The 22,736-nt window shown below is 40.0% G+C and overlaps 1 protein-coding gene across 1 annotated transcript in view; it reads right to left on the reverse strand.

The window, feature by feature from the left end:
• Positions 1-22,736, reverse strand: part of GFRA4 (GDNF family receptor alpha 4) — a 426,992-nt gene that overhangs the window by 83,021 nt on the left and 321,235 nt on the right. Inside the window, exon 2 of the mRNA XM_063457596.1 lies at positions 9,284-9,361. Within this exon, the coding sequence (XP_063313666.1) occupies positions 9,284-9,361 (78 nt within the window). The remainder of the gene's footprint in view (positions 1-9,283; positions 9,362-22,736) is intronic.

The following is a 22,736-nucleotide window of genomic DNA, read 5'->3' on the forward strand; positions in this document are numbered from 1 at the left end:
GGAAATTAGGGAGTTATCTACTAAGCGGCTGCAAGATGCAACTGTGGCACTAATCAGATCTGAATTTCATTCATTAAAATTAAATTCTGATCCGAACAAAGTCCCGAATTGCATCCTAACATGAATGAACAAACTGTTCTCATTGTGTTAGGACGAAATTCGGTAGTTTCGCCGGCGTTCTGTCTAAGTGACAGGACGTTCGGGAATACTGACGGGAAGCAACGCAAGATCACAGAGGAAAGGTAAGAATTGTGGGGAAATTGCTTTGACCACAGGAAATGGAGCACACTTTGTTTCTCCATTGGTCAAAGCTGGTTAAGCGTAGGAGACCTTTTAAAGTTTTAAAGAAAACTAGAGCAGATAGGAAGATATGAAGAACAGATCCTGATAGAGGGAGAGGATAGGAATTGATTAAAGAAAGGTAAGTTTGGCATGACAGTGCCGCTTTAATATCAAAGAAGAAAATACAAAAAAATGGTCTCAGAGGAAAAAAGAAAAAATCAGCACATCAGGTTAATCAAATGCACAGACGTGGAATAAAATGTAACAGCTAAAGATCTAGAGAGTGGTCCAGAAGTCATTTCCCCACTAACTAACCTGTTAACAGGTGTCACAATATGGGCAAATGCCCTCAATATAAATCAAAAACTTCTTGTGCAAGAAAAGTCACAAATAGGTAACTGATCAAGATTGTCTCTCTCCTCTACCTTTCTGAGAGGGTCAGTAGTATGTCTCTCAGTAAGGATGGTAAACTACCAGTTCTCTGTTAAACTATACGTAAGATACAAATATTTGGTATAACACTCCTCATCCTGTACTAGAGCACCTCGGGCATATCCTTCAGGTTTCCTGTGCTTGTTTTTGGATCCAAACCTGAAGTATGTGGGGCCCAGATCATTGGTTGGTGAAGAAGGCATTAGCTGGTGGGTTGACAACTATCTGTTCATGTACATAGTTTGGGTCAGTGACATACTGACTCTCCAATTTCTCCAGGTCGCTGCACAAAAAAAGGACATCAGGAATATTTTCCCTAACCGCAACAACATTTCCATGGCCCATACCTCACCTGAAAGGAAACTAGGCTACAGGTAGGATTCCTAATTCCTCCAGCATACTGGGTTTGCCCATTTTGAGACAGCAGGCACCATTGGGAATATAGTAAGTCTAGACAAAACTTAGGGTGTCCAGTCACATACACCTTCTGTTGGTCTCACAGCAGCTATGGCAGAAGTAGCTCTTTGCATATAAGTGGTACAATCTCTGTCTATCTATCAGGCATGATGGACTTGGTTATCTCTCTGTATCCGCTAAGTCAGCAGTGGTAATATTCAAAGCTGTCTAGATGGAAGGACTATTATCTCTCTGTCCGAAGGGGTAATGTCTTTCTACATCTCCAGTTGTGTAATTTGTTTGTAATTTGCCTGATCTGCAGATCATCCAAATTATGTAACTCCAAAGCACAATATGCACATATGGACAGATCACAAAAAAAAAACGACATGGGAAAGAGTTAAATATGTTCTTTTGCTCCGTGATTTGGTGGTTCGTCCGTGGCTCCCCCCCAAAAATTGATTGGTTAGGGGAAAGGCACTAAATCAAACAAAAATAAATGATACAGAAATAAACTGGGCATCAGCCGAATTGTACACATAAAATACACAACAGGGTGCTCAAAAGTAACGGTACGCTCAAAATCACAAAAATTGACCGAATGTGGTAAAATATCATTTTATTCTTTCGGAATTCAGTTGACGAAATTCTAACTGGACTTATATATATATATATATATATATTGTAGTACAGTAATTGCATAATTAGTGGTGTTATTTTGCTTCATTCTAATAGGTTTTCCTGAATAGTTTGTGTGGACGATATTCAGATGAGTCTAGGAGCCACATCAAGAAAATTAAGTTGGACCAAATTTTTCTTTGAACAAAATGATTCAGTGGACCCAAGCTTCTCACTGTGCACAAGTCTAATTTGTATTTAACAGACACCAACATAGTCTATAGCTCCGTACAATGGGAAATCGTGACAAACCACACTAAGCATATACGACTAAGATGTGATGAGCTCCTCTTTTAGTCTAACTGGGAATAAACAATTTGTAATCTCCGCAGATGATAACATCTATTATATTTCTTCAAAACAACAGCAATATTCAATTGTAATATAATGATTTAGCCCACTGTTCAGGTAAATTGCTTTGCTAAATGTATATTCATGAATATGAGAAATGCTTATATGTCACAAATCCAACATTGTATGAAATCCTTGCATTGATTTAAGTGTGAATGGAACGTGTCAGGATCTCAACATCCCCCCTCATTGTTATTCCAAAATATTTGTAGTCAAACTAATGGACTAGGCATGTGTGATTTATGTGACACTGTCAATATATGAGAAATCTCATTTGATAAGGCTAATAGCATACAACCAGCTATGACACTGCTTTCCCTGCAATCACCTGTTTTATTGAAGGTTCTATACTGACAAAGCAAAGGTTCCATACAATACCTTGACTTCAGGTTTAAGAATTCAAAATAAATAGTGTCATTGTGATACATATAATTGCCATTAGAGATTTTTTTTTATCAATATTAAGTTAAAGGGTTTCTCCAAGCACCATGTCCAATTCTGTGGTGAGAAGTGGTCATGGTTCCTGGAGTCTGTATATGTACCTAGAAGACCTCTTTGCTTCCAGAGGTACAAATTCTGTTTTCCATGCCTCTTTTCTCCAAACTTTCATTATTCCAAAAATGTAAAGGTTACTCCAACCACCATTACCACTTCAGTGGTTGCACTGTCTAATGTTGATTCTGTGCTTAAAATATGTCCATTGTCATTATGCGCAACACGCCAGAAGCCTGTGATTGGACTACATGATGCTGCTGGCTGACATCAGGAGGGGCATGAGATTCAGTGTCGGGAGCTTTCATGTAAGTAAAATGCTTATTTTGCAGGTTGGAGGGCAAACAGGGGAGGGGGGATTCATTCATGTCCCCTTTAACCCTTTAATCAGAGAAAATCTGTATGGAAACTATAAAAAGATGTGAGAGAAGGAAGAGAAAGGAAAATCATCAAAGTCCCAGGAGGTATGAAGGCCTTGAGGAGACTATACCCCAGGAACCACCAAGGAACAGAGAAGAGGAGATCAGAGCACAAATATATTGACTTTATGTGAGAGGCAGTTAGGAGAAGGAACAGGTTTTTCTATTTACATTTTGTTAAACAAATTAAACAGTTAAACTACACCAGGCATTTATATATTTTTGTTTGTTGCCTTTTAATTGCTTTGTAGATTGCAGAAGTAGTTTGTAAGCATCAGATTTTATTTAAATAGAGTATCACTTGTAGTTAGGCTCTTTTGTTTTACATCTGTGCCTGATAGATGAGCAGTTGGAGATAAATCATTTTACATGTAGCTTGCTGTTTCCTCCCATCTTAAAAGGAGAAACACAGCAAAGTGGCTGAGTTGTCTCAATTATTGGAGAACGCAGTCCTGGAAATCAAGAACAAATTAGCTCACCCAAGAAAGGGATTAAACAACGACAATGAACAAACATACCATTTTTGAAACATAAGTACAATGTGTTGTTTAATGATCTTTAGCACGCTTTACTTTTACCCTCTTCACTAAAAATATTTTTTGATGCTTTTAATTTTTCAAAAATGTATTCCGTCTTTACCTAAACGTTTTTATGAGCAGGATGACCTTTTAGAGACTTTTTGGAAGTTTTATCAAGTCAAAACAAATGTTCTTTTGGGGCGAAGTGCGAATTAAGAAGCAATTACCATGGAAACTAATATAATATATATTAACATTTAGAATTTTTTTTTGTCTTTATAAATCTCCCTAATAGTATCCATTTTTTTTGGAAATATTTCAGCTAGAGAATATTTCAGCTATATTTCAGATGGAGCAGGATCCAATTTCCTTTATTTTGTAATCTGTTTTTATATTGTAGGTTATAACCTATTTTTCCTCTTACACGGTCCAAGTTCTACGTTCTCCACCAACACTCCAACACTAAACATCCTCTTTCCTTAATATTACTTGGCATTTCTCATGTTTATCACAATCCTAACCATCATGGGACCACTTAACAAAGTCCACTATCCTTCTTTTGTCTTCCCTTCAACTCTCTGCAGAAAGTTCTTCAACATATAATGTTTTGTGGACAAAGACCCAGTACATACTTGAAAACGAGAGAAATCACAATGTATCCATCCTGATAAAATATTTTGTAAATAAATAAATAAATAAATAAATAAATAAAGATAAGCTTGAGGGACTGGGCTCTCAATAGTCCTTCATTTTTTTCTGGGGGCTTTGTATAAAAGTCATAAATTGCAAACCCACAGGATATTGTATTGTATTTATTAAGAATTCTATATCCCATCGTCAAATAGCATAATTCTGCTTGATATCTTAACTCTAACTATAGAAAATACAATAGCAGTTCTATTCCTCATACAATACACATGAAAGCAAATTACAATTTAACTGTAATTTATTATGTGTTATATGTGAATCACGGTGAATGCACTTAGTATTGATTTAAAAATGATGACGCATTTGAGATGAAGAAAGATTTTCCATAGGTCACTAGTTTATGAGTCAGCAATGTTTTGATAAATGAGTTCGGTGTCAGTGCTTCCATCCAATTCTGGCTACAGATTGCATTACTGTTGCACAATGTCGGAACCTGCTACCAACCTAGGTTTGATCTGTAGTTTTGGCAAGTTGAGCAAGTTGGCCATTGAACTATAATGGATACACATTTGCATTTGGAGCAAATAAATAGTTATTTAATTACTAACACTTAGCAATTAGCAATTTAGTGTTCCTGCTTGGACCAGTGAGTGATTTTGAATTTGCATAAAAATGCCAGGCAAGTGTCCATGTTCTAGGTTTTGTAACACATGGTTTTCCTTCTCATGCTGAGTTCACAGAGGCCGGGCATGGCATTTGTAGACATTGGCTTAGGAACCAAAGAAAATCTGGGGGGACAGCCCAAAGTAATCCCAGCCCACTTAGTGAGCACTTTATTTTCTACAGGCAAATAATATATTGTTTGTAGTGAGCATAGTCATGTATACCATTCATAAGGCTCTGCTCACCACATATAAGTAACCCAGGAGAAAGTCCATGTGTGAATTAAGAAGCAGCAGACGCATTTCGACTTTGAAGACTTCTATCAGTGAAATCCCATACACAATTAATTTTTTCAAATAATATATTACCACTAGGGGGTCTAGTAGTAGACTATATTGTGCAGACTAGGACAATGCATTTGATGGTACAGGATGTTCGATATATTACTCTTATTAATGACAATAGACAGAAGTGTAGATAATTAAATATAAAGGTTAAAACACGTTGACATAGCTGGTGTCATTACACTTACTTGTTCTACATTGTGGAGTATATCTATAGTTGGGTATACTGTCAGTAATAGTGACTGATCGTGCTAATCCTAGATTTTAAACAATGTGGTCCTCAGTAAATGATGGCATAAAGCGAGCCACCTGTTCAGGCCAAACTTGTGTCTATGATGAGAAAAACAGGGGAGGGTGCAAATCCCCCCTAGTGAGGGCGCTAATCAATACTAACAAGTACGTAAATTTATTAAAAGATAAAAATGTATTATTCCATAGAAAATAAAAGAAATATAAACAATTGGAGACCAGAGAACCAACACCAACCACTGAGCTAACAAATACAAAGATGTTGCAAACAGCCCTGGGTCGCGACTACTAGGGCTGAAAATACTTGCGGCTCCTGATGCAATAGTGGTGATGAAGTCTCTGGACTGTTGTGTAAAAGCTCAACGCGTTTCGTCCTGTGTTTTTAGGGACTTCCTCAGGAGCTGTAGATGCTGTAATATCTTCTCCAAATCGCTCTAAGGACTTCTTTTACTATTATAGGCATGTATGTAATGAGTTTTTGGTCACTTTCAACTCATATTGTGTTGTGTAATGTCCACACTCAGTGCCAATAAAGTTTTCTGCGTTTTGAACCGACCACGCATGCGCGCCGATTACTTCCTGATATCTACTGGTCCTTGGAGGTACCCGTAGCTGAATGGAATTCTATGTCGGTATGCGCATGTGCTACGGTAGTTTTTAGCGCGAAGATAGAAGATTTAGAAGGTATAAGAAGAGAGCAATTTGGAGAAGATATTACAGCATCTACAGCTCCTGAGGAAGTCCCGAAAAACACAGGACGAAACGCGTTGAGCTTTTACACAGCAGTCCAGAGACTTCATCACCACTATTGCATTAGGAGCCGCAAGTATTTTCAGCCCTAGGAGTCGCGACCCAGGGCTATTTGCAACATCTTTGTATTTGTTAGCTCAGTGGTTGGTGTTGGTTCTCTGGTCTCCAATTGTTTATATTGCTTTTTATTTTCTATGGAATAATACATTTTAATATTTTAATATATTTACGTACTTGTTAGTATTGATTAGCACCCTCACTAGGGGGGATTTGCACCCTCCCCTGTTTTTCTTATCTCTTGTTTCTTAGGCTTTACTGGGGTGAGCGTATTTGAGTGGCAGCTTTTCACCTATAGAACACATCTATTTGCACCTTGTTTCTGGATCCATTTCTATTTTATATTGTGTCTATGATGGACTAGATGTCTCCTGCACAACTGCAGGTTCTAAAATTGGGGTAATTCTCCACTCTTCAGCTGTATTTGCTCTCAAATTCCCTCCTTCATTTTATTTGATCAACTTTCTTTGATCCACCCATGGCCTATTTTTGCTCTTGTTCACTCGCATTTGTCCCTTTTCAGATGTGTAGCTTTGTGACTCTGTACCCTCCAGCATTTTTCATTCATTTGTTCTTTATTCCATATATGTAACACCTGCATTTTTGCTCTCAAAATGCTCCTCTCCAATTTCCCACAAAAACATACAAAACCAAAAATAGTTTAAGGAGCTACGTTCTCTGCTTTATTTTCCTTACGTCTGAGAGAAGGCTATATAGAGGCTTCTGGGTAAACAATCATATATTTGTGAAGCAGATGGTACAAACCTTAATGTGGTATCCTTATTGCAAAGTAAATATAAAAACAAACAAACCTATACTTTTGTTTTTTGTACAACTTATAATCAAGTTGGCAAGTTTCTGCCTAATGGACAAGTTGACCAAAAGCGGTAGAAACATGATGCCATTAAAATATGTTTAACAACCACATACTATCCTAACATTATGTCATTGTCTCAATAAATTCCACTTTTGGAACTTGTTAGCATAATTGCATAAGACACACATATCAGGAGCACATAAAGCATCTACCCCCTATTGACCAGATATGTTACTGTAGATATACACCTTCCCAACTACAGTGGGACCCCCATATCCACAGGAGATAGGTTCCGAGCCCCTAATAGATGCCTGAAACAACCAACAGTAGCAAGCAGCTCTATATACTGCACATGCTGTGTACACATCTGTATATATGCTGTATATACATCTGATTATCTAGCATCACAACTCTTGTGCTTAGGGCCCATTGATAAGCAAAATGAGTGCTACTCCAGCACAAGCAGAGAGATGCACAAAGAAACAATGTGAATTAATCTGATAATTGAAACAGCTACTAAGTGACTAATGGTTGGGTAGAATATACAGTATGGAAACACCAGACAAAGGGATGAATAACATTCCAGACGGAACTGCTTGAGATTACAACACATTACTCAGAATGGTCAACAATTTAAATTATGAAAGTGTACTGTATCTGCAACCACAACTGTGGTTAAGTGAAACAGTGTGTGGCAAAGACTGCTAAAACCACCAAAAGACTTTATCACTTCCCTTGCCCACTAGTCCTCCTCTCCATAGGAGTCCAACAGGCGCCTATCTCTGGCTGTTCGCAAACTATTAGCCTAAATGGGGCATGCCGAACGAGTTAGCATGACTTCTCTGAGTTCACCCTGGAACTCCGGCTCGTCCACACATACCACCTTGTCCTGACTAACTTGTCGCTCAGTTTTCACTCCTTTCCCAATATCCCAGGAGAGCGTAATTAGGAGAGGAGCTACAATACCTTGGGAGGAACAATCGCTACTTATGAGCCAGGGGGATCCCCCCCTTCCACAACCGCCCAGAGACCCCGTTAAAGTACCGGCCAATACCTGTAACCGCCTAGAACTATTTTTGGCATTAGACCACGCTAGCAGTCGAAGTTTCCAAAATTGTTTAAAATAGTCCAAGATAGATTGTTGCTGGATTGCCCGCAGAAAACAGTTTAGAAGGACATTGCTAATGGTAATGGTTCTCAAATATAGTGAAAAAATAAATCCATGTTTCTATGAATCCAACAAACTTTATTTTACATTATCTTGCTCAATTTTCTTCCTATGGAAATCCTTCTGGAAATTTCGATATACAGCCCCAGTGCTGGCTCTCACAATACTTCTAATATTATGTATTATATATCCGAGGTCAGCACTCGGCTCATGCAATCTTCCCGTGAATCAGTGTTAACCTTTCTGCACTGTCAATGTATGCATTTTGCCAGATCTAAAAATGTGACTTAAAAAATTCCATCCCTAATGCATTCACTGCTAGACAGCTGTCTCTGCTCAACAAATCATTCTGCTGCATTTACCACTTACAATTATTCTGACTTCATAAGCATATATTTCTGTTGATTATTGGGCCGCTGCTGCGATTTCGCCTTCCTTTTTTCAGTTCATTTGGTATTCAACCAATAACGTATACTTTTATCTTAAAAGGTGAAGGCTTATCTTGAAGTTCCAGGTTGCATCTCTGAATAAGCAAGTACACTTCTCAACTAGCCAGAGAAGGTGCAACATCCCCTGAATAAATGTCTCTCGGGGCAAAATCGAGAGAAAAGGGACAGTAGGGAGAGTCTTGTGATAAGAGACAGATGGAGAGTTTGGAACGAGTGGAGATAAACCGTATAGATTGGCATCTCCTAGGTTTTCATTCATTACACATGTTCTAAAGATTATTCTTTAATGTACTGCAGAGATAATAGGTCTTCAGAAACAAGTCATTATAGAATCCTATTCACTATGCCACTACTCACCCAGCACTTATTTCGAAATACCGTACTGCAACTGTAAATACGAAGAAAAAAAAAAAAGAGCTCTCCGCGTTTGTATCAAGAGAATAGATACTGGCTTTTCAGACTCAAGACATTGATTTTGCCATTAAGTGGAAACAATTACATTTTTTTTCTCCCCAGCATAGAGAAGCACTTTACAGTTTCAAAAGTACAATTAGTAAAATATAAAGAAACCTTTTGCTTTCTGTCTGTTGCTCGATGAGATTTCTGACGCAGTTTTCCTCTTGTTGCCTCGCTGACTGCTGCTTGAAGCTGCAAACAAAATATAAGACAATTGAATAAAACAATAAAAAAAAAGTTTTAATAAAAATATTCATGCATTGCGTCCGTATTATTATTATTATTTTAAAGCTTCAAGCTTTATGAATGAAAAACGCATTGACTTGGGTGGATTAGTGCAACGCTGCTCTCAATAAGAGGGTTAATGCTAGCTATTAACGTTTACCTATTGGGGATGAAGGACAAAACTTATCATTTTTACTTCATTGTTGATGCCTGGTCACCTGACACTATCTTTACTGTAATCTGAACACTGTGCTTCCACGTACCCGCACATTATATCAGGATATGGTTTCAGTCAACACTGAAAGTGGCACTTTGGCATTTTTTTTCCCTTGCAGTCTTTTTTGTTGTTGTCAAGATTGAAATGAGGGATATTTGGCACACAGGGACATAATCAGACATTACAAAGAGTAAAACATGCTGTTAAGAGCACTCAAAAGGATAAGGCTAGCTTAAATATTCTTTTCTTCAACGCCTCTGCAGGTGAATATCCAACTGTATACAGAACATTGAAGGCATAATGCATTGCCAGTCTAAAGTACTCCAAATGGAAGGAAGATATTCACTGAAATCAACTAGTAATTATGTTTTAATTCCCTTTTTTTTTTTTTGCAGTAGACAAGTTTACAGACTAATGCATTTACTTAGGCAAAACTAGCTTTTAAAGGCAAGGTAAGACATTTAAAAAAAGAGTAGACATTGGCATATATATAATGTATTTTGATAAAACGGAATCTATATATGTTCTTTTTGTTGTTATATAGAAAACGTAGCTTGCTTGTGCTTTTTATTGATAATTTTTTTGTGACATATGTCAGTGCTTGGAGCTGGGGCTTGGCAGGGTTGGTTGCAAGCAGAGTCAACCCAACCTTTTAATTAATAGTTAAAGGGACACACCATTGCCCAAATACAAAATAAATTAAAATCACTGTTTACTAGGTATACCCCAAATGAAAACATAAATGCATTTAATTATGCACTTTTTAAATTGTGGGTATATCTAAAAACAGTTTGCAACACATTCATTTCTCTCATCTGGAGCCTTTGCAAGCCCTCCCTTTCTAACTCTGCCCAGACTCTCTGTGGCTGTCCAATCACAGACTTCCCAATACAGCTCAATGTAAGTGCTCTGAGCAATTGTTGCCTCTTGAGTTCAGTGCAAATAAGCTAACCAAACAAGGAAATAAGAGGACAGGTGGTCTGCTTGAAAAGCCAGGGGGGTGTTACTAGTATAATTTATGAAAGTGTCAATTTTTATTAAAATATGCACTTTTTCCAAAATGAAAAAAGAGGACACATTCTTTACACATAAAACGTTTCAGCAAGTTAAAGTGCTTTAGGAGTCTGGAGTGCCCCTTTAAGTCAATTAAATGAGTACCAGTGAGCTAGGTAATAATAGCATTTAACAAGGATAGAAAATAACTAGTGAAAGTTAGATGGACCTTCCCCTTTGAATAGTTTCATATTACCGTAATACCAGTGTTATTAAATGATGATAGATGTTTGACGTGTGTTAGCTCTGTTGATCTTAAAATCTAGATTCTCTCTACCTAAAGTTTGTTCTTACAGAGTAAGATAAATCACAAAATCATGTCTTCTAAAACACATCCAAACAATGAAGAAAGAGAGTCTGAGAAAGACCCAGCAAAGTGGGAAGATCCCAAGAGATTGCCATTTATTGAAGCCACTATATCAAGGTAAAATGCAAACTTTATTAATTGAAATAAAACCTACATAAACAACCCATCAAAAATAGTGTGCTCTACAAATGTGATTGCGTTGAAAAGCTACTGTGGTTAGTAGACTATACCTATTGAATTATGAGATATGATTTAGAGAGATATATAGAGTGTAGCTGTATTATAAATACTAAAGGTATTCCTATATTGGAAGTAAACTAGGACCAAACGGAGGAAGGAGTGGATATGAATAAACCTCCTATAAGAGGATGAGACAGATACACTGTATCTAAGTGGTAGTCACCTAGTATAATTGATTAGATGTTACAAAACGGTGATGTCATGTAACCAAGCTCAATCTGTGAAACTAGAAAATACAACTTAGAACTCACATATAAAATTGTAAAAAGGGACAAGTAACTGGGTACACCGATTTCTAGAAGGTAGCATTTGGTATGAAAGCAATGTTTGTAGTATTGGAGTAAGAATGAAGGTTTAGAAAAAAGGCAACATTCAAGTGTAGTTAATAAGGATATGAAGTATTCAGTGCCTCTATATTCTAAAGACAAATTCTATACCCCTAATAATAATACATCCAAACAATGATCATGTACACAATTGTTAAGAACAACAAGTCACACATGGGCTAATAATTCACTCCTCTATTTTGTCACATATAGCATTCTACCAAAGGGCTAATGCACATACACTAAACACTTAGTTCATCAATATGACATCACAATGTTCTGTTATATCTTATTAAATCTGCTCTATCCCAGTGTCAAACCCTCTAGTACAGATATCAAGGTATTCCTAATGGCAGGGAGTTTGGCAACTTAGCACACAAAACTGCAAACACAAATGGGTAGATGGGAATATCAAAGGATTTCCCCAGCCCGCTCTGGGTGCCACAGTGCCTAAACTGTAAGGGGGCCTGGGATGTTCCAGTGGGTGCAGACACCACAGGGGACTCTGCCTTGGATCTAGCACTTCTCAGTAAGTGAGAGAATCTGCACTGGGTTACCATGGCAAGACTAATTTGTAAAGTGCTGGAACAGAGTTAAGGGGTCTGCACCCATGAAGAGGTCTGCACCCATGAAAGCACAAGAATGGAGTGAAGACAGGGTTTGCACCCAGGGAAGGGGAAGACTGCGAGTTGCATCTCTGGGCTACCAGGAATGAATGATAATTCATGCCAAGGTCAGCAAAAGGGATGGAGAGGTAAAAATAAGTTCATAACAAGTTTATTTTAGTAATGACCCCCCAACACTTCAGAAAACATCCACACACCCAACATACATATACTACCATAGAAATCTTGCACCACACACATACACAAAGCACCACAGCCTCTACCACACAGCCAATACTAAAAACAACCCACATGTACACACTTTAAATCACAGACAGCCCAGATACCCACACACAATACCACAAATAGCTCTCATACACAACACCAAAGATAGATCCCATACCACACACACAAATACTATAAGCAACCCACACACACACAAACCTTCAAACAGTCCACACAAATATATAGCATAACAGGCAAATTACATCCATACACAATATCACAGACAGCACGCCCCACACAGAAAAGTAACCCACATACACACTTAAGATCACAGATGGAACACACAAACAACCTCAGACAGTCCACACACATACACAAAGATGGTGCTACAAACAGCTCTACACACACAATACCACATACAGTCCCAATTACAAACAAATACTGCAAGCAACTCACATATACACACTTATCAGAGACAGCACACACACACAAAACATACTTCACACCTCAGGCAGCCTACATACACACACAAATTCCATGATCTGTCCACATACACATGCATGATACCATAGTCACCACACACACAAATATCTCAAAAAGGACACACATACATAACACATAAGGCAAGTTACACAAACAACTCAAATATATACAACTTCACAAAAAGCTTCTGCCACACACACATACATTCACACAATACCACAAACAGCCCACAAACAGACCACAACAATGTATATACACCAAAACAACAAAATACCAATGCATAAACAACACTACATGCAGCACAAATATACACTCATGTAAGACATCACACACACACATACAGGGCCGGACTGGAAACTAAAAGCAGCCCTGGAAAAAAATTCTATACCAGCCCAATAATGCGTCGCGCCAGCATAGTGTGCTGATATAGAGGGTGAAAAAATAACTTGAAATTGAAAACTCTTACTCTAACGAAAGAACGCATATAGGACTTCAAAATAAACAAAAGAGTGCCTTTATTTTAAGTAGACGTACATTTGCATGTAATCAATGTTTCAGTACAACTACTTTGGCCTATTAAGGACATTTTAGTAATGATACTGAAATGCTGAATGTCTGCAATTGCACAACTAAACAAAAATTAAGTTAGCTTGTTTATTTTGAAGTTCTATGGGTGCGCTCTAAACTTTAAATATGTTATGGTGCATGAGTATGCAACTAGCAACAAGACTGGGCCAATACGTGTTCATTATATATATATTAATGACATTTATGTGTGTATTATGCATATATAAATGTATATTACTATATGTGTAAATATTATAGGCATAATTATATGTTACTAATACACACATCAATATATATATATATATATATATATAATATATATATAATATGTGTGTATTACTATCAGGATCACATCAATTTACGTCTATTACTTTTACCTCGTTTAGTGTATCTTGTCTCCAATTGTCTCATTTTTTTCACTTACAGCGACCCTTGTGCATCTTTTACTTCATCCCAGTCCCTGTGTGTTTCTTTTTACCCTTCTCCAGCCTCTGTATTTCTCTTTCCCTAGCCCCTTTTGCGTTGTTCTTAGTCCCAGCCAACAAACCTTCTGTGTCTCTTTCTCCCCTCTCCTCCCTGTCTCTCTTCCCCCTCTCCTCCCTGAGTCTCTCTTCCCCATCTCCTCCCTGTGTCTCTCTCTTACCCCTCTCTCTTTGTACCCCCATCCCCTGTGTCTCTCTATTACCCCTCTGTCTCTTTGTCCCCCTTCCCTGGTGTCTCTCTATTACCCCACCTGTCTCTGTGTCCCCCCCTTCTCCTGTGTCTCTCTATTACCCATCTCTTTGTCCCCCCAACCCCTATGTCTCTCTATTACCCCTCTGTCTCTTTGTCTCCCCCCCTTCCCTGGTGTCTCTCTATTACCCCTCTCTTTATCCCCCCATCCAGTATCTCTCTATTAGCCCTCTGTCTCTTTGTCCCCCCCTTCCCTGGTGTCTCTCTATTACCCCTCTCTTTGTCCACCCCATTACCTGTCTCTCTATTACCCCTCTGTCTCTTTGCCCCCCCTTCCCTGGTGTCTCTTTATTACCCCATATCTTTGCCCCCATCCCCTGTCTCTCAATTACCCCTCTGTCTCTTTGCCCCCCCCCCCCTTCCCTGGTGTCTCTTTATTACCCCATCTCTTTGCCCCCATCCACTGTCTCTCAATTACCCCTCTGTCTCTTTGTCCCCCCCTTCCCTGGTGTCTCTCTATTACCCCTCTCTTTACCCCCCCCATCCCGTGTCTCTCTATTAGCCCTCTGTCTCTTTGTCCCCCCCTTCCCTGGTGTCTCTCTATTACCCCTCTCTTTGTCCACCCCATTACCTGTCTCTCTATTACCCATCTGTCTCTTTGTCCCCCCCTTCCCTGGTGTCTCTTTATTACCCCATCTCTTTGCCCCCCATCCCCTGTCTCTCAATTACCCCTCTGTCTCTTTGCCCCCCCCCCTTCCCTGGTGTCTCTCTATTACCCCTCTCTTTATCCCCCCATCCCATGTCTCTCTATTACCCATCTGTCTCTTTGTCCCCCCCTTCCCTGGTGTCTCTCTATTACCCCTCTGTCTCTTTGTCCCCCCATTCCCTGTCTCTCTATTACCCCTCTGTCTCTTTGCCCCCCCCCCCTTCCCTGGTGTCTCTCTATTACCCCTCTCTTTATCCCCCCATCCCCTGTCTCTCTATTACCTATCTGTCTCTTTGTCCCCCCTTCCCTGGTGTCTCTTTATTACCCCATCTCTTTGCCCCCCATCCCCTGTCTCTCAATTACCCCTCTGTCTCTTTGCCCCCCCCCCTTCCCTGGTGTCTCTCTATTACCCCTCTCTTTATCCCCCCATCCCCTGTCTCTCTATTACCCATCTGTCTCTTTGTCCCCCCCCTTCCCTGGTGTCTCTCTATTACCCATCTGTCTCTTTGTCCCCCCCTTCCCTGGTGTCTCTCTATTACCCCTCTGTCTCTTTGTCCCCCCATTCCCTGTCTCTCTATTACCCCTCTGTCTCTTTGCCCCCCCCCCCTTCCCTGGTGTCTCTTTATTACCCCCTATCTTTGCCCCCCCATTCCCTGTCTCTCTATTACCCCTCAGTCTCTGTGTCACCCCTTCCCCTGTGTTTCTATTACCCCTCTATTTATCCCCCCTTACCCTCTATTTGTCCCCCTTCCCCTCTTTTTGTCCCCCCTTCCCCTCTATTTGTCCCCCCTTCCCCTCTATTTGTCCCCTTCCCCTTCCCCTATTCTTCTCTGTACCTGCTGCAACAGGAGGACTGAGGGAGGGGGCGGAGCTAACTACCATGCTCCCTCCCGGTTCCCATAATTCCCAGCATCTACACATCATAGAGTAATCCCTACTCTATGATGTGTAGATGCTAGGAATCATGGGAACCGCGAGGGAGCTTGGTAGTTAGCTCCGCCCCCTCCCTCAGTCCTCCTGTGCTGACAGCTATGCTGCTGTCAGTATCAGTGAGTGTGCCGCCGGATCGCTTAGGCGGCCGCCCGGCACACTCACTGATACTGACAGCAGCATAGCTGTCAGCACAGGAGATGGGGCCGCCGGCTGCAAGGTGAGTAATCACCTCAGACTGTGCCGCCGGACCGGCCACCCGGCGGCACCGACATGCGGCCGGTGGCCGCGATATTATTAAAATACAGGGAGCAGGGCTCCCTCTCCAGCCCCCCAGGTGCCGCGGCCCACCGGGAAATTTCCCGGTATCCCGGTGGGCCAGTCCGGCCCTGCACACATACATAACACACAATACGTGTAGCCAACACACATACACATACCGTATATACTCTAGTATAAGATGAGTTTTTCGGCACATTTTTCGTCTTATACTCGAGTCAAGGTCTGTATTGTGGCAACTTACATTGTCACAATACAGACCAGGACCGCTGGGCTCATTACAAGCCCGGCAGTCCTGTTGGGGGCTGGCAGCGAGCTGTTACTTATTATTATTACTATTATTATTATTATGATATTTATAGAGTGCCGTCAAATTCCGCAGCGCTTTACAATGGCTGGACGAACAGACATGTAGTTGTAACCAGACAAGTTGGACACACAGGAACAGAGGGGTTGAGGGCCCTGCTCAATGAGCTTACATGCTAGAGGGAGTGGGGTAAAATGACACAAAAAGGTAAGGATAGTATTAGACTAGTGACAGTTGCAGAAGAGGAATCAGTTGGGACCTATTAACAGTTTAATTGATACGCTTTTTATGAAGAAGTGGGTTTTTAATGATTTTTTGAAGGAGTGGAGACTGGGTGAGCATCTAACGGAGAAGGGTCCACAGGATCGGTGCAGCCCTCGAGAAATCTTGAAGGCGAGCATCAGAGCATCAGAGGTGGGAGTACGGACAGAAGATAGACGTAAGTCTTCAGCAGATCGTAAGGGCCTAGACGGGACATACTTGTGTATAAGGGAGGATAGATAGGTGGGAGCAGAATTATGTAGAGATTTGAAAGCAAGAACCAGAATTTTAAATTGAGCTCTATATTTTATAGGAAGCCAATGTAGGGACTGACAGAAGGGTGAGGCATGGGAGGTGCGGGCGGACAGGAAGATGAGCCTCACCGCTGCATTCATTATGGACTGTAACTGCGCAAGTTGGGAGCACGTAAGACCACTGAGAAGCAGATTACAGTAGTCAAGGCGAGAAAGGACAGTGGAATGGACAAACACCTTAGTCGCATCTGGCGTTAAGTAGGGGCGGATGCGCGCAATGTTTTTGAGATGGAAATTACAGGATTTGGCGATAGATTGAACATGAGGCTTGAAGGAGAGGTCGGAGTCAAAGAGAACACCTAGGCAACGAGCCTGCGTGGTGGAGCTGATGGTAGCACCGTTGAATTTCAATTTTGGTCAAGTTTAGTTTAAGGAAGTGGGCAGCCATCCAGTTAGAAACAGCAGAGAGGCAGTCAGAGACACTAGTCAAGAGGGACGGGGAGAGATCAGGAGAGGACGGGTTACCGTGGCAACGCTCCGCACGGCACGCAGACTGCGAGACTTACACTGTGAGCAGAACGGAGCTGAACAGGGGGGGGTGGGGGGGTGCACGGAGGTGAAGGGAGCTGACAGGAGCTGCTGTAAAGGTAAGTAACAGCTAGCTGCCAGCCCCACCACTGAACAGCCAATGCCACTGGACCACCAGATTTCACATAACCCCCTCCCTGGCCAGGTAACAAGCAGGGAGGGGGGGGGGGGCAAAAAAATAAAATGAAACACAAAAATTATGAAATAATAATAAAAAATATTAAAAATATATATATATATTTAAATAATAAAAATGCCCTCCCAGATTACACACACTACACAAACACACACACACACACACACACACACACTCTGCATCATATTCACACAGAGTGTGTGTATATATAATGCAGAGTGTGTGTCTATAATGCACACACACTCATACAAACACACACTCTGCATTATATACACACACACTCATACAAACACACACTCTGCATTATATACACACACTGCATTCATACAAACACACATTCTGCATTCATTATATATACACACTACACACAAACACACACACACTGTAAATAAATATTCAATTAATGTAATTTTATTGGGATCTCATTTTATTTAGACATTTACCAGTAGCTGCTGCATTTCCCACCCTAATCTTATACTCAAGTCAATACGTTTTCCCAGTTTTTTTGTGGTAAAATTAGGGGCCTCGACTTATATTCGGGTCGTCTTATACTCGAGTAGATACAGCATATACAACCTCAAAAAGCATTCACCTTACCCACATGTTACTTAAAATGAGGGTTGGCACTCTTAGGGACTTTTACTATAGCCCACTGCTACCAAATGGTTACCTACCACTACCCCATGGCAATAGTCTCACAAATAGCCTTTTATACTATCAACCAGCTGATCTGGCAATATATGGATTGTTAAACTCCTCTGTGAAAAGACATCAAATACAAATGGATGGAGAGGAAGGAGTTAAACTTACCTCTTATTCCAGCGCCAGGCGGGGAGCTCTCCGCCTCCTCTCCGCCTCCTTGGCTAAATCGGCATGCGCGGCAAGAGCCGTGCGCGCATTCAGCCAGTCTCATAGGAAAGCATTATCAATGCTTTCCTATGGACGCTGGCGTCTTCTCACTGTGGTTTTCACAGTGAGAAGCGCGGAAGCCCTCTAGCGGCTGTCAATGAGACAGCCACTAGAGGCTGGATTAACCCATTTATAAACATAGCAGTTTCCCTGAAACTGCTATGTTTACAGCAGGCAGGGTTAATCCTAGATGGACCTGGCACCCAGACCACTTCATTAAGCTGAAGTGGTTTGGGTGCCTATAGTGGTCATTTAATAGCTAAGCACGTGTGTTGGAAAAAGACATGTAAAATAGATAAACGGAAAAAAAGTCGCAGGAAAAAAAAAAAGTAACAGTTTTGACTCTGAAAAAAGTAACAGGAAAAAAGTCACAAATGTCACAGCTTTGCCTTGGAATAAAGTCACAGAAAAAAAAATCTCAAAAAATGTGTAAAATATGGAGCAAAATACACTGTTTACGGAAAAAAATGTTTTATAGGTATATTGAATATTCATAGTATACACAATACTATATTTTGGTATGCATACAGTAACCGGCTATGGTACATGTACACATGTATTTTCCTGTCAACTTGTAGAATGACAAGCCTGCCATTGCTTTCCTGGGAGTACACACATCTGCTTAGTAATGTCAGATTCTTTTATTTCTTTTTCTTTTAACAGAAACACAATGAGAGATCTGGTTCTGGGGCAAAGAAATGTCTGGGCCTTTGAGCTATGGCTGCGCAAATTAGTGCTACGGGACCAGAAGCAAAGATCAAGTGTATCCAGATGTTGATGCAAATTTAAAAGGTACTTTGGGATTGATCTGATGCTTGAAGTGTATTTTTGTAAACTGAAATATGTTTCACAGAAACCAACTATCTCACTGATTTTAATGTTCGGCATTTATGTTCTCTGAGTTTTGAATGTGTGTGTGGGATACTGAATATTGTGTGTGAGAGAGTGTGTGTAGTGCCTGAGTGTTGTGTGTGTGTGTGGGATACTGAATATTGTGTGTGAGAGAGTGTGTGTAGTGCCTGAGTGTTGTGTGTGTGGGATACTGAATATTGTGTGTGAGAGAGTGTGTGTAGTGCCTGAGTGTTGTGTGTGTGTGTGTGTGTGCGATACTGAAATTAATGTGTGCGAGACTGTGTGGAGTGCCTGAGTGTTGTATGTGTGTGTGGGATACTGACAATAATGTGTGAGAGAGTGTGTGTAGTGCCTGAGTGTTGTATGTGTGTGTGGGATACTGAATAGTGTGTGTGAGAGAGTGTGTGTAGTGCCTGAGTGTTGTGTGTGTGTGTGGGATACTGAATATTGTGTGTGAGAGAGTGTGTGTAGTGCCTGAGTGTTGTATGTGTGTGTGGGATACTGACAATAATGTGTGAGAGAGTGTGTGTAGTGCCTGAGTGTTGTATGTGTGTGTGGGATACTGAATATTGTGTGTGAGAGAGTGTGTGTAGTGTCTGAGTGTTGTGTGTGAATGAGGCTGTGATTGAGCTGTATGCGTCTGTGTGTGTGGGGGGTGTGTGTATGTGCTGGTTGAGTGCTGTGCGTGTGGGGCTGAATTGTGTGTAGAGCAGTCTGAGTGTGGTTGTGTGTTGTGTGTACTTAACAACAATGCAAGGTTCACTATTTTGTATACTTTGCATCATTGATATATTAATATACTAGATATATAAATCATAGGTATTGGTCAAAGTTTACCTTAAAGCATAACTGTCATGGGTATAATGACTGGCAAACACATTAGCAAATGTATAGCTTTTGAGATAATTCTGCTTAGAAATATTGTCCCTTTCCACCTACCAATTCTCAGTGTAAAGACAGAAAGTAGATCTCTATGCCAACAACTGGGTAATAGATATGAGCAGGAGAACCATCCCACAGATGGTTCTCTGGTTCTCCATCACAGCATCTACAGTGCATGCACTATGATTACATTTTAAGCAAATGCAAGGAATATAGGAACACTCTATTCAAATGTTTTTGCAGTGGCAAGGAATCCAGCATGTCGAAATGTGAGAAGCAAGGAACACCTTACTGTGGGAAGTATCCGAAGCAGGACTATTTCCATAGCAGAGGGGAAGGTGTGAAGTGGGAGCTGGAAGTTGGTGTTACATCATGAAAGGTTCACTTTAAGCTAATGATAGGAGTAATTAGTACATTAATATATTAACTACGTAAGTGCTCAAAACTGTTTTTAAGTGAACTAAGTTGGGCAACTTTTTCAGGTCAGTTATTTGAGTCTAAATGTTGTAAGACATTTTTCAACTTACTATTACTTACTGCTTAAGGAATAGATTACTTCTTTTTTTAATTTTTTTTATTTTTATAAAATTTAATATTTACCTTTTTTGAGGAAGAGACATTAAATAATAATAATAATAATAAAAATAATGTCAATAATGGCCATCTGTATAATAAAGACTATGAGTATTGGGGCAAGACAATATTTTTTGAACAGCATGGTAGAACCTAGAATAAAATGTATTCTGTGAAAGTGTCATATTTAGTGATGGAAGTTCTCTGCCATTGCCTACTGTAGTGTCCAGCTGTGGCCATTACTTTATGGCTATTCACTCATCATGTAAAAATGTTTTAAAAAGGCCCGGTCTGTTCTGTTTACTCTTTTCTAAAACGTTTTTCTTTTCAAGGTTTTGAATACCGCAGTTCAGCGTATAACACAGTTTAGCATTAAAATCCCCTTCACGGTAAATATTTTTTCTTGAATACTCTATGGTCATATTTCTGTTTAGAATGTAGAAAAAAAAATCAACAGCATATTTGCCTGCATCTGGGAACAACTCAATAATAACACTATTTACATGCATTCAGAACCGCTCCGTATCTCAAAACAAACACATGCTAATGTGATTGCTTATCAAAATGAGAGAGTTATCTTTCACTCGATGCACATAATCCTATATTGCGTTGCTACACTAGCTCTGCGGCTACTTTAACCTTAATCCTGAAAAGAATTATTTTTGATGCTATCCACAAACAATTCGAAGGCCTGTGTAAATTCATAAACGTTCATACAATGCGAGGATTTGCTGTAGATTGAATTCTGAAACAACCAGAAGGAAAAGTTGACCTTAAATAAATAAAAAAAAAATGAAAAAATTAAGTAAAGTTAAGAGCAAAATTACAAGTTATAACAAATGTTATAACCACAAAATTGTAATACAAGTGTTTAAGTGGAAAGCAGCGCCTAAAGCATGTAGCAGCCCACCAATTATATAAATAAAAACACATTAAAAAGGCGTGCTGTTGCTTTAAAAATAGTGATATAAAACAACACTCAAAGTGCACTGTGCAAGGAAATGATTATAAAGTGAAATATATTAATAGCATATGCAAAAGTTTATATTGTAGCCCCATGTAACAAAAGCACAGCTTAGTGGAAAGGGTCCTTGACAGGGGTTAGGAGGCGGGCATAGGAGGACGCTAATGGGATTGGTTAATGGAGGGTTAAGGGGCTGGGCTATATAAGTAGGCAGACATCTTGGAAAATTCACTTTTAACTTGCCTACCTGGCTGAGTTTGTCCCACCCTCCCTCCCTGGTTTTTTTTGGCCATAGTGGGGTTCCCGTTTTGTCACAGCGGCGGGATAGGGAGCTCTAGGAGAGGAAATAGGCTCTCCAGTAGGAAGGCTATGTTAATGGTTATTGATTTGTTTTGGTAGGTTTCGAGTCCTGTCGGTGGCTTAGAACCTGGTGGGGTATACCCCTACCATGGTTAAATTATAGTAAATGGTTGGCACTTTAAGTGATGTTATGTTGGAATAATGTTATAAATATATGTTATCTATAGTGGGGGTCATTGCCTTTTATACCTAACGGAAGGAAATGGAAACAAGGGCGGGGCATAGGGCAATGATCCATAATTTTCTATGTTAAGTTATTATTATTATTTATATATTTAATAAAGCTGTGGACAATTTTACCCATATTCCCTAGAGTCCGTGTTTTATTGGGGTAGGTATGTAAGGGGTTTGTCCTAGGTTCCGGATGCCCATAAGGCGACGATACAACGGTCATATGCAAATTGTTTCACTTTATAACCATTCTCCTTACACAGTGCACTATATTACATGCACTTTGAGTGTTTTTTTTATATCACTATTTTTTAGCAACAGCACACTTTTTTTTATTGTGTTTGATTTAAAGAACTGACTTTGTGCTGAATGAAAAACTTCTTCACAAAAGGATTTAAAGTAGATTGATCAGAGGTTTGGATTGTGCTGGACACCCTTGTTATGTCTTGTTGGGATTGCATTAAAGTTTTCTACA

Source organism: Pelobates fuscus, chromosome 6 (genome assembly GCF_036172605.1).
Source record: "Pelobates fuscus isolate aPelFus1 chromosome 6, aPelFus1.pri, whole genome shotgun sequence".
Lineage (NCBI taxonomy): Eukaryota > Metazoa > Chordata > Amphibia > Anura > Pelobatidae > Pelobates > Pelobates fuscus.